This window comes from Muscardinus avellanarius (genome assembly GCF_963383645.1).
Source record: "Muscardinus avellanarius genome assembly, chromosome: 5".
Taxonomy (NCBI): domain Eukaryota; kingdom Metazoa; phylum Chordata; class Mammalia; order Rodentia; family Gliridae; genus Muscardinus; species Muscardinus avellanarius.
The window spans coordinates 41,350,085-41,363,795 of record NC_137790.1 but is presented as its reverse complement, the minus strand read 5'-3'; the positions used below and the strand labels follow the sequence as shown (position 1 = coordinate 41,363,795).

Here is a 13,711-nt window from a genome sequence, read left to right as displayed (position 1 = left end):
TGCATTCTACTTACAACCCAATCAATTAAAAAACCAACAAATCCTTCTCCTTATAAACTGTTTTCATATCATAAAACTTCCTCTTACTCACATTATCCCATATCTCTCATGTAAAGCCAACACAGGATCTATGTAATCAGCTTTCCTTCAATAAGGTTTCATTATAAAATACTCTTAGCTCTAGGTCCAGTGGACATTTTCAACTGCTATTTAATCTTGCTGCCGAAAGTTGTAGGAATATGTGCCAGAATCTAGTCCTTTCTTGGCTAGCACTAGTAAGAGGTCCGTAAACCTTTTTATTTCAGAGATTCTAAAGAATTTTGGTTTAAGGATCTATTTATATATTTGTCTGTATATTTTATTTCATGCTTAAAATAATCCAAATAAAAGAGACTACTAATGGATATACTGAAATGTAAAAGAATTTGTCTAAAAGGCTTATTTAAAATGTACTTTTAAAATGAATAATACCTATTGGTTATCAAGAATGAATACTAATAATTTTTAACAGTAGTAATATCTTAATTAGGAGAGATACCTTTTTACAGGGGAAATATAAGTTACTGAAATAATCAACTAAGTTCCCTAAAATTTCTCTTGTACCGTTGACTGCTTCTTTGCAAGTATTCCTTTGGAAGATTACATCCCTTCCCTTTGTTAAACTTTTGCAAGTCTAATGTCACTCCCCAAGACTTTTGCATAAATTATTTCCCCTCCCTTTTGTCTGGCATTGTAAATTCTACAGAGAAGCTATACCTAAATGATTAATATCATTAACTGCTCAGTAAGTTCTCCTTAGGTTTACAGAACCCAGGGTATTTGGTCACTTCCAGATAACATCAGAATGTGCAAAGGCCCTCTTAGTTTAATCCTGTGCAGCAACTAACACAGGCATATAAATTGTGGTAAAGGAATACGTCTATTTAAAGAAAATACAGCAACAAGTCCCAAGAAACAAAGGTTGATTATAATGTCCAGGCCAGGCCAGAGACAAAAAGAGCATGTGTGTCTTGGATGAGTAAGACTGCTGTGCATAATGTCTTCCTGTTCACTGTCTCCCTGTAGCACCTTTCCTTCCTTATAAAACCTGTTTGATGTACTTGAATCCCCCAAGATGAAAGTCTGAGGACCATCGCCCCTACATCTTCTCAGGGCCAGCCCTAGAATTAACCAGACTCCTTCCCACCAACTCTCATCTCCTACGTATTAGCTTCCAAGTGGCAAGCAGCCTAGATATGGCTGGGTCTGGTGGTATGCTTTCCCCTATTTTCAGTCTGATTGTGAAGAGCTTCACAATGGGTGGTAACAGAAAAATTTCAAATTGTTAAAATGTCAAAGGTGAATGGGTCTGAGAAGCACGCTCTTTCTGTTACTATTCATTAAATGAAGTACAAAAGGGCTGAAGGCCGCGTCCCCCAACACAGTGTCCTGGCCCATGCCCAGGGTAACACTCAGGGAAGGCAACTCAGGTCAAATCTGTGTGGGGCATTAAATATCTATCTCAAACTTTTTGGCTATTCTTATAAATGAAACAGACATGCTTATAGCAGAATGATGAAATCAGTCTTAATTTTTAAAAAAAGTAGGGTGAAAGAGTCTGTCATTTTTGTTCTAAGTCAATTAGGTTTATTTGTTTACAGAAAAAGAGTGGAAAAAAAAATAAAATATAAAACAAAAAGGCCCTCCCAGGTTGTCAGGTCTAGCTCACCAAAATTCTCTACTGGGATTTGAGGCCAAGCTCCAACTTGAATTATGGCGTATTTCCTTATATTCTGTTCATTTACAGACAATTTGCACATTTGAAGATTAAAACAAAAAGCAATTATCAAATGTAAATATAAACATTTATTAATTTGTGGCAATATAGGTTGAAATACCTTTCTCTGGGGAGAGAGAAGGGGACTTGCCTCAAGCCTACAGGACAGTTCAGGATTACGCCGAGGAGTGCTGAAGCACCTCAGGAAGCACACACATCCAGGGGATTCAATCTGCTCTAACAGACATCATTGGCTCTACCATACACTGTGTTCTGTGACTTACCACAGTTTCCTGATGGACTTTTTAATCTAACAAACCACATTTTCTACTTTTAAATGTATCTCTTTGGGGGAAAATAATCTTATCTTTGCAATTTGATTGCCTATCAGTCATCTTGATTTTGACCATCACATAAAATTGAGAGACTAACATAAAATGTTCCTATATTTTATGAGTTTATACCTTAGACTTCCCCTGAAAACTCTACAGCAGCTGGTATAAGTAGGAATGGTGGGTATGGTGGCATTGGTATTAGCATTAAGCAAATGCTAATTATAAGTAGGGACAGAAGGAAAGCTCTGAGTGAATGTGAGTTCAGCCAAACTAGGCGGACTGAGCTTACTGCTCAACCATGAAGTGGAAAGGGTTTTTTGTGTTGATGAGATAAAAACTGTGCTGAAATGATGTAAACCCAACAGCTAATGCATGAGAAAGAAGCACTAAAGCATAGTACCGAGAAATTTTGGCTCAATAAAACAGATTTACTTAGACACAAAAGGAACATGACAGCGGGAGAGTGAATGAGAAGGGACTGAAATTTTATATGCATGCCATATCAAATTATGCAATATGACATTGTTTCTCAGGCTTTAGAAATACTGCAACACAAGTTCAGAAAATATTATCCGCTTAATTAACAAGTTTTAATACGTGATAAAGAAAAAAACAAAAGCAAAATGGAACTATGGGAAACAGGACAATGAAGGAGCATGTCAACAACTGTTGTACTAAACATGTGGTCAAGGGAACAAATCAACTCTAAAATAGGCTGACGGTGAAAAACAGCAGGTCTTGCTGGAAAGAAAGAGGTAGAATACTAAAGACAAATGGGTGAGTCAGGACCAATGGTAGTATAAGAGGGAAAAGAAAGCTGTTTTATTCTACCAGTAGAACTCAAAAGTCATTCAAGTCCTGAAGATATCATTCCAACAAATTTATTAATATTATTAAAATGGCAAAGTTTCAAGAGCTGAAGAAAGGTTTTAGGATTGGCCTATGTTGCAAAAGCTTTGGGTGTCATTTGGTCCTGGGTGTCAAATGGGGATGGGAGATACAGAGGATCTGTTCTAAAAGTATGGAGAACTTTTGCTAAGAAAAATGCTATGACAAGTATATTGTGCTCCTAAATTGCACATTCAATTGTTTGCCTTTAGTATGCCAGGTATAAAGGGGCAGACAGAAAACAAAATGTGAATTTTAAAATATTTAGAAGGCAAGCACTAAGGGAACATGCCATGTCTAGGGGAGATCTAGATAACAACAAATACCATGAGAATACTGTATTTTATTATGGAAGGAGAAAGTGTTACCAAAGAGGATTCAGTTTACATACATGGTATATTTTATTTCCTCTTATACTATCAGCAGTATGATACAACTGACTTCTTGATAGAAGATTTATTCCAATTTAGTCCGAACTGCAGAAACAGAATTCTGGACAACTAGCATACATGATTATTACCCCAATGAGATAAAAAACAAAATTTGTTCCTTTCATGCATGTAATATTCCTCAAATTATCCCTTAACTCTCCCCAAGTCTCACAGTGGGTGGTAATGATGTAGATGTAGCCTTTAGTAAGCTCTAGATACAAGAAACACTACTTTGGTCAATAAATGCTATTAGTCTAAGGTTATGGTCTCTAAATTATAAAGTACTATGGAGATATTTTAATACTGTTGAAGAAAGTTTAAAACTAAAATGTAATATATGAAAGATTTGGACTAAGCAAAACCCAACTTCCAAAGCAGGAGAATCTATTCTTCTGGCTCCAGTGAATAAAAGTGAGAAAGCAGACATTAAACAATAAGAACACAATGAGTGTGGTACTTAACACAGTTTGAGGCAACATCAGAGATGATTTCCTGGAGAAGGCAAAACCCAGAGACAGTACAGATTAGCTAGTAGAAGGGGAAAAGAGAATTGTAAGTACAAGGGCATCATAAAACTATGCCTGGGTAAGAAAGAGAATAATATACGTTTTTTTTTATTAATTGAAAAACGTTATTGCTAGATAGTAAAATGTCCAGAGACATGGCCAGGAAGAAAGGCACCCAAATCAACAAGATCCATGCATGTCATAATTAAAGAGCTCACACTTAACCCTACTGGTGCCAGAGACTCAATACAGAGGTTTTACATAGAGGAACAGCAGTCTGATTTAGGTTTCAGTATACCAAATGTACTTTTTGGATGAAGGATTTAATGGCTATGATGCTGAAAGGAAGAAAAGCAGAAAGGTGATACAGTAAAGTTCAAGATAAGTAAGGTGCACACAGATCACATGTATCAAATATTTAAGAGTTAAGGCATGGTGGCACACACCTGTAATCACAGTACTTGGGAGTCTGAAACAAGAAGATCACAGGTTTGAGGCTAGCCTCAGTAATTCAGCAAGGCCTTCAGCATCTTGGTGAGACTCTGTTTCAACATAAAAAATAAAATAGAACTGGGGGTATAGATCAGGGGTAGAATGACCTCCTGGGTTCAATTCCCAGTACCAAAAAAAAAAAAAAAAAAGAGCAGACTTGGTAATTGAAAGTAGAGGGCAAAATAAAGTGCTGTCAACATGTCAACAGTAGAAGATGAAAACTTTGGGAAGGAACTGACTTAAAGAAGATGATGAATTCTCTTTGGGATCTCCTATTTGAGGTACTCTGAGATATTTATATGTAGATATCTATAAAAAGAAAAAGTATGAAAAAAAAGAGTGGCCAAAGGATTTTGAGGAAAATTAGGAGTGTTTAGTCACTACGTCAAAAGATAGAGTTTCAAAGAAGGAATAATGATTAGGATCAAATATAAAGCATAAGCCCAAGAAATAATCACTAAAAAATAAAGCCATTGGTAAATAGACACTTCACAAAAGAAGAAATTCAAATGGCCAATAAATGTATGAAAAAATTAGCAACCAAAGAGATGCAAATCAAAACTACCCTGAGATTTCACCTAACTCCAACTAGAATGGCAATCATTAAAAATACAAACAACAACAAGTGCTGGCAAGGAGAAATGAAAACTCTAATATATTTTTGGTGGGAATGCAAACTGGTGCAACCACTTTGGAAAACAGTATGGAGGATCCTCAGAAGAATGGGAACAAACATACCATATGATCCATCAATACCACTTTGGGGTATCTATCCAAAATAATGGAAAGACAAATGCCAAACTAATGCATGCATATCTATGTTCATAGCTGCACAGTTCACAACTGCCAAACTATGGAACCAGTCAAGATGTCCATCAAGAGATGAATGGCTACTTAGCGAGGCCCTTTGCAACTCAGTGAGATCCTGTTTCAAAATAAAGAATAAAAAATAGGGCTGAGGGTTTGCTCAGAGGTAGAATGACACAGGGTTCCATCCTCAGTACCGCAAAAAAAAAAAAAAAAGAGAGAGAGAGAAAGAGATGAATAGATTCCAAACTATGAAATATGTACAAAATGAAATTTTACTCAGTCACAAAAAAGAGCAAAATTACATCATTTACGGGGAAATGGATGGAACTGGAGAACATTATGCTAAGTGATATTAGTCACAAAAAGTAAGAAATCAAATGCTCTCCCTCATAAGCAAAAGTAAGGGAGAAAATGGGTCATAGGAGGAACTCTAGATGAAGGAGAAACAATGATGAGCAAATAAGGAGGCCTGACTGGAGGTGATGGGAAGGGGAGAGGGGAATTCCCTAATGTACATGATGTCCATTCCCAAACACATCAAAGTCAATCACTGAGCCAAAGATGAGAAGGAGGGAGGGGGAGGCTATGAGGGGGAACTGGGGAAGGGCTAAATGAGTGATGTGTACATGTATGTCTCCACCATCTTGTACTCCATTAAGATGTATGACTAAAATGCACCAATAAAAAATTAAAATAGCCATTGGTTTTGGTGATCTATAAAATCACTGATGATTTAAACAAGATCTCATTATATGACATGCAAAGCAAACTGCTGAAAAATGGAGGAAGGAGGTACACCTGAGGAGTGAAATGGAGATAGAATATATCAAAAGATTTAGATGGCAAACAACAAGAAATGGAACCATGCTTTCAGGCTGGGGTCTACGGCGGGGTGAGTAAATGTGATTCTTTCCAGTTTTCCACCACAGAAATTAAAGCTCCAATACTGGTTCCTAAGAGTCTGGTTTGCAGACAAAAGGTAAACAATAAGTTGAGAATTCTATGAACTTCCAGAGACTACCAAATTAATCGGTGCTATGAGATCTATCTCTAATAAGAAAATAATAAAAATACATGTACATGAATGAGGCCCTATCTTTGTCATTTAACTAGCTTTATGATCTGAGGCAAGTCACTTAGTCCTTCTCATTTTGGTTTTCCATCAAGAAAATGTGGATAATAGTCCTGCTTATTGCAGAGGCTTTATGAGAATTAAGATACTGTATGCAAAAACATTAACAGAATAATGGCTTAAAGTAAGACTTTGTTTGTCTTTATTGAGGATACCAGATAAAAATTATAAAGTCATTAAAGAACTTAATTATTAAAAAAATTTTGCAGTATTGGAAATTGAACCCAGGGGCTCACACATAGGGGGCAAGTACTCTACCCCTGAGCTACAGTCTCAGCCCCAGAACTTCACCTTTTTTTATTTATTTATTTATTTTATTTTTTATTTTTTATTTTTTATTTTTTTATTTTTTTAATTGGTGCACTGTATTCATACATCATAGTAGGATACATACTTTTGTAGACATACATGCACACATCACCCAGTCAGCCCCCACCCGATCCCCACCCCATTCTCTCCCTATCCCTCCCTCCCATGCTTGGCTTAGTAGTTGACATCTAGTATTATGGCAATTTATCTAAAATTAAAAATGATAATCTCACATAACAGTTTCATTTGTCTGATACCAAGCTTTTGATGACTTAAAGATAACATTTCAATATTTCTTTTTGCTTTCTTTCTCACCAGAGAATATTTTTTTTTCTATTTTTTAGGTGAAACTATTATATATTTATATATTTATTTTTCAGAAAAAAATCTATCCTAATGTGGAATATGGATTCTAGATACCCAAAACAATCTTGAAAAAGAACAAAGCTAGAAGATATATATTTTCTGATTTCAAACCATATAAAGCTACAATAATTGAAACAGTGTAGTACTGTTCTAAAGGCAGATATATAAACCATTGGAGTTAAGTACAAGCCTAGAGCTAAATTCTTCCCTATACTGTCAAGTTATTTTTGACAAGGTTTCCACGAACATTTGGTGGTGGAAATATTAATCTTTTAACTAAATATTGTTAAAAATAATAATTACATGGAAAAGAATAAAATTGGACCCTTACCTAATCCCATATACAAATATTAACTCAAAATAGATAATAGACCTAAATATAAATCTTAAGACTATAAACTTTTAGGAGAAAATCTGGGTCATAAAACCTCACAACATTGAAATTGGCAGTGATTTCTTGGTTATGATTTCAATGGCACAGGCAACAGAGGAGTATACAAACTTCCTAAAAAATAAAAAAAAATATTGTATATCCAAAGACAATGTAAACAGAGTTAACAGTTACTAATAGAATGGGATAAAATATTTCCAATTGCTATATCTGAAGGTATATTAATATTCCAACTAGAAATACTAAAAATTAACAACAATAAAGGCAAACAATACCATTTAGAGATAGGTAAAAGACTAACATAAATAATGAATCTCCACAGATAACCAATCTTAGTTGTCTGTTGGATGGAAAATCTTGTTTCTCTGGTTCTGGTGTGTGTTACCTATTTCTTCTTTGTAGTTAATCTCTTTGAGTATTTTCTCTAGTGCTGGTTTTGAAGACATAAATTCCTTCAATTTCTGTTTGTCATGGAAGCTTCTTATTTCTCCATCTAATTTGATAGAAAGTTTTGCTGGGTAGGAAATTTTTGGCTGGAAGTTGTTTTCTTTCAGAGTTTGGAATATGTTACTCCAAGCCCTTCTGGCTCTCATGACTTGGTTTGGGAAGTCTGGAGTGATTCTAATTGGTTTGCCTCTGAATGTCACTTGGCCCTTTGCTTTTGTTGCCTTTAAGATTCTCTGCTTGGCTTCCACATTGGTCATTTTGACAATTATGTGGCGTGGGGTGGCGTGGGGAGAACTTCACCTTTAATTTACAGTTCATAATTAGCTTCAATTAACAGGTCTACCAGAAGAGAAAGAATAAACAGATCTCTCTCTCTCTCTCTCTCTCTCTCTCTATATATATATATATATATATATATATATATATATTACAAGTCAGTAAAACCAAATACTCAATTGTAATTTCAATATAGGAAAAAATCCTTCTGTTCAACAGCACTGAGAAACACCTCTCATTATTTTCTGTAACAAAGTATATAGTGCTGTGATTTGTTCATCTTTGTGTCAAAAATGAACAATGGCAATAGTAATTCAGTAACTCTGAATAGTAATAAGTGCTGTAATGTTGTCTCCCTTTTTAATTTACAGGTGCAGTAGTCTTTAATGATATAGTATATAACTCTCCCAGCCAAATCACAGACTAAAACAAATTCAATTATTTCCCAGATCTATCAGCAGTTACATATTTCTCTTATATTTCAGAATTTCATTACTGCCGGATAGATTAAACGTCAGCACATAGTAGAGCTCATGATCAATAATGAACATGCCCAAGAATTTAAAAGAAATGCATAAAAGTACATTAAATTTCACAATATACAGCCTCATTACTGTTAAGAAAAGTGCTGTCACATTTAAAACAAAAACCCCTTTTAAGAAAACAAGGAGCAAATACATCAGTAAAGCTCTATATTGAAATAATGAGAGCACAAATCACTAATTAAGGTGTGAGTAAATGGTGTCAAGTATGTGGCTTGGTAGTTGTGGTAAATGTATGTGATGGCCAAATTTACATTTAGAAATTTCACACATCACTCTTTATTAGTATAATTCTTAGTAAAAGTCCTTAAGATTTTTCCCCACAAATAAGTCTATTTAGCAAAAGTATTATTACTTAGGATGATTAAGAAATGAATATACAGTTAAGCAGTCATATTTCATTGTTTTCTTCCCCCTCTCCTCTACACTTTAAATACAATAGTCACTACTAGATTGCCAAAAGCATCAGAAAGCATTGGACTAAAATTTATGTCTCTGAAATTATTTAATAAATATCAAGAGGTTAAAATTAGGATGTTTAGGTTTTATTATTAAAAACTAATTCAATTTGTAACATTGAAGAACTGAAAAAAATAGTGTCATACTAAAGATTAAATAGCATTCTCAAAAATAACACACATAAACCCATTTCACAAAATTGCATTACATCATAAAACAAATGAGTAGCTCTATTCCAAGTACTGTAAATGGCACTCTTCAATTGGTAAAAAGTCAATAAACTAAAAAAAAAAAATGTTTCAAATCCTTCAAAAATAAACATAAATGTATTATGCTGTGATAAATTAGGGGTGAAGTGACCTTATGTGTTCAAAGCAAAGACAAGAGGAGTAGGGTAAAGATAATGTCTTTGTTCAAATATCCTCTCCAAAATAATTTTGCTAGCTTTGGAACAGTCAACACAAAGGAATGAAGGAGTTACCCCAAGTCAGGACTGAGCACTGTGTTTGTACCAATCACTGTCTAGCTACCACTGCTTCTTTTGTAGCAGGAGTAGAGCCTTACAAAGAAGTGATTCTTTGGTTGAACCAACAACAACCTAGACTCAACATGTAATAGTAAAGAATTTTTAAATAGCTTGGATAAATTTAATACCTGGTAGCAGTCAGTGAAAAAGCAAGACTAATCAGAGGTGTATAAATAAACATTACAGGCACTGCACAGGAACACAAAACTTGTACATTCCAGTGTATTTATTCTTTCCTCTTAGGACTGAGCTAAACGTCTGAAACAAGTGTCTTTAAAATGTAAACTTTTATACAAATACCACTTCACCACTTCCTTTACTTTAGCAGAGGCAATCTTGGGAGAAAAATCAATTATGAAAACAAAACTCACTCACTTCTCTTGGGTTTAGTTTATTTTTCTTACTAGAGTCAAACCAAGAAACACTGTACCACATCTCTACGGATGTGTCCTTAGAGGGACCCGCGGCTCAGACCCAAGTTCAAGTAGTAACCGCAGCTGGCTCCCCTCCTCCTCCATAAACACAGGGTTTCCTGTTTGGATGCCATAGAAGTCGTCTCCAAACTCCAGGAGCAATACACAAAGCAGAAGAAACCAACACGAAATTCATCAAATCACCAAGTCCAATGGCACTCGAGGGCCAGCAGCACCCTCCGCCTCCCCCCAAATGCTCAGAATCGCGCTAAAGAAAAACTGAGGCGGGGCGGGGCCTTCGGGCTGGCAGGTGAGCTCCAGGTGAGGTCCAGGTGAGGTCCAGGTGGGCAGCGTCGCAGAGCGGAGCAGCCTGGGTCACCTGTGGGGCCGAGCCTCCGCCAGCCCGAAGCCCCGAGACCCCGGAGCCGCAGACCCGGCCCTGCGCCCAGCCGGGAACTCACCGTCCACAGTTTTCTTCTTGAAGAGGGACGCCATGGTCAGGGACCGCGCCCCGGCGGCCCGGCCCGGCTCGGCTCGGCCCGGTCCGGCCCAAGACTGGGAAAGGACGGGAAGGAAAGGACGGGCCTGGGGAGGGCGCGCGGAGGCGGGGCGGTCGGCGGGAGGAAGGTGGCAGGGTCGCCGGCGGCAATCGCGGAGGGCGCGGGTCCGCCGGAGGAACGCAGCCGCGGCGCCTGGAGCTCAGGTGACCGGGAACTAAGACACTTTTTGGAGAAGTCACTTCGGGACGGCGCATGCGCGTTGTGTGCGCGCATGCGCACTGTGCCAGTGAAGCCGCAGCCGCTACCCTCATCTCACGGCTGCCCTCACTCACCGGGTCTTGGGGGGCGGTGGCAGTCAGCGGGGACACGCGGGTGACCGCGGCGTGGGACTGACGGGGCCTCACCAGCCTTGCCCAGCGCTTTAGCCCTTGCCCCGGGGAGTTGATTTATGACCGTGCTTATTGCTGTCAGCTTTTTAAAATTTATTTTATTTACGCGAATGAGTACTGGGCAGTGGGAGGGCTGAGTTCAGTGCTGGACACACATCTTTTTAAAATATACTAGTTTGCTATTTAGAATCTTAATAAATTAAGCTCCGAGCTAAATTTATTCCCAATCTACTGCTTAGGAACACTGCCTTTCACAGGAGAAAAGTAGTAGAAAAGTAGTAGTTGTGGCTGGGGATGTAGATCACTAGTAGAGCACTTGCCTAGGACGCACCAAGCAATGGGTTCAACCCCAGCACCAAAAGAATGATAATAGTAATAGCATATTTTACTACAGTAACATTAATATTATTCACTTCTGGATTTGTGAATCATATCTCAAGAAATTTTAATTACTTAGGATCCATCATCTTGCTTTCCTCAAATTTTTCCCCCTTGTAAGATATCAAAATCCTCATAGTCACTGACAATCCTGCTGTTGCTACTAAAATTTAGCAGTCTGCTCAAGAAAACTTTCTCAGAATGCCAGAATATGCAAAGTATAATTGTCTTGTTCCTCTTCAAGTTAGTAAGATAGTGTTGGAAGATGAAGTAAGGAAACATTAGGAGAAAATATAACCCAGGAGACAAACTGCACCCCAGGCCCAGCCTTTTCCTGGAGTAAGCTCTGTGGCAAAAGGCAGCTTGCCCTGGCTGCCTGTCGTAATGAATAGCATGGGGCTGTGCTTGAACGCTCGAGAGGTAATAAGCTGTTATGTGCATAGGAATCATACTCCTCCCTGCTGCAGTCACCCTTGTTTTATTACTTCTACATGATCCCCCCTACTGACCCAATTGTAACAGTTGGGAAAATGCCAAAATGCTTAGCAGCAACCATATGGAAGACCCTCCAAAAGTGCACAGCGGGAGCTAAAGAGAGGGCTTGTTCATTACAATAAAGATAAAACAGAAATACGTACTCTTTACACTCAGCATCCTAATAGCTTGATTCTCCTGCAATTTGAAGCAGGCTTGATATTCAGCCAACATGCTCCAGCCTGGCTGTCATTCATTCTGATTAATAGGTAGCCAAACTGAATTAATATACATTTTGTATATCATTTCTTATATGAAGGGCATGATATGTTTGAATATAACTGAGATTTGGGGCACCAAGAAGCTGTGAACTAGAATACTATTACTCATTTCTTTAAAGTCTTGATTGTCACCTACAAACTTGCCAAATTAACAAGACAGGCATCTAAGCATAGAAGATAGAAAAAAAAACATTTTAATTTTGTTCTTTTTAATCTCATTCGGAAATAACAAATTAACAACCTATGGTCATATCTTTATGACCCAATACTGTTCATCCAAACTCCACAATCAAAAATTGTTAAATTTCTACTGACACATACAGACCATGCCATGTGTTGGGGATATACCAGTGAAGGAACAATTACAGTTCCCTCTCTTTCCTACCTTCCAACCAGATTTTGATTTTTCTCATACATGTGTCTATGAGAAAGAGAGAGGGTGTGACTCAGTATGAGAAAAAAAATCTTATAACCAGAGCCACTTGTTACTGCATTGTTCAGAAGGAAAGAATGCTGTTTCCTCACATAGTAGAAGGGACAGAAGGACTAAGAAAATGAGGAACCTCTTTCAAACCTCTTTTAAAAACACTAACACCATTCCTGTTAACTTTGCCCTCATGACTCCATCGTGTTCTAAAGGCCCCACCTTCTACTATTACTATATTGGTAATAAAGCTTTTGCCACATGAATTTTGAACAACAAATTCATACACTTGCACTTAATAAGTACTAAGGAGATATTCATTTTATGCATTATTTTCCCCAGCTTTCTTGCCTTTTAAGGTTTTTTGGGCACTGTAGTGATACATCTTAATGAGCTCAAGATGATAGAGGCATACATGCACACATCACTCATTTAGCCCTTCCCCAATTCCCATTCCATTCCTTCCCCCCTCCCTCCTTCTCATGTTTGGCTTACTGATTGACTTTGATATGTTTATGAATGTATATCATGTACATTATTATCTCCTCACTCTGAAATTCACTTCTTTTTATCAGAGAAAACATAGTTTGAATATTTATGCTTTTTGATTCTAAGCCTATTACCTGCACTCTTCGTGATCCCTCTCCAAATTATCTCTTTTCTTTCCCCTTAAAAAATGTTTTTAATTGTTCTTGAACCTTGTTTTAGTTAGCTTGTTGTTGTTGTTGTTGTTGTTGTTGTTGTTGTTGTTGTTGTTACAGGGACCAAAATACCTGACAAAAACAACTCAGAGGAGGAAAAGTTTATTTAGCTCACAGTTTCAGAGATTCAGTCCAAGGTTGGCCACCTCCAAGGCAGAAACAATAAGCTGAGATGATATGGCCTATAACAGTTGCTTAACTCACAGAGGCCTAAGGCAGAGAGAGAGAGAGAGAGAGAGAGAGAGAGAGAGAGAGAGAGAGAGATGGGAGGAGCCAGGGACAGGCAGATACAGTCTCCAAGGCTAAGTAACCCGATGACCCACCTCCTCCAGCCACAGGCTACTAGCCTGCCATTCAATTTATTAATCCAATGGGTTAGATAATTGATTCAATTATTTCAGCTCAATATTTTTGCATTGTTAACACATGAACTTTTCTAAGGGCCATTTTATAGTCAAACCATAAAAATCCCATTTTTAATAGGA

At 37.5% G+C, this 13,711-nt stretch overlaps 1 protein-coding gene across 1 annotated transcript in view; it reads right to left on the bottom strand.

The window, feature by feature from the left end:
- The window catches only part of CHMP2B (charged multivesicular body protein 2B), a gene marked incomplete at its 5' end in the record, with an annotated part of 30,569 nt that extends 19,995 nt beyond the window's left edge, over window positions 1–10,574 (bottom strand). The window contains one exon of the mRNA XM_080695460.1: window positions 10,541–10,574. Within this exon, the coding sequence (XP_080551586.1) occupies window positions 10,541–10,574 (34 nt within the window). The remainder of the gene's footprint in view (window positions 1–10,540) is intronic.
- Window positions 10,575–13,711: the final 3,137 nt, after the last annotated feature.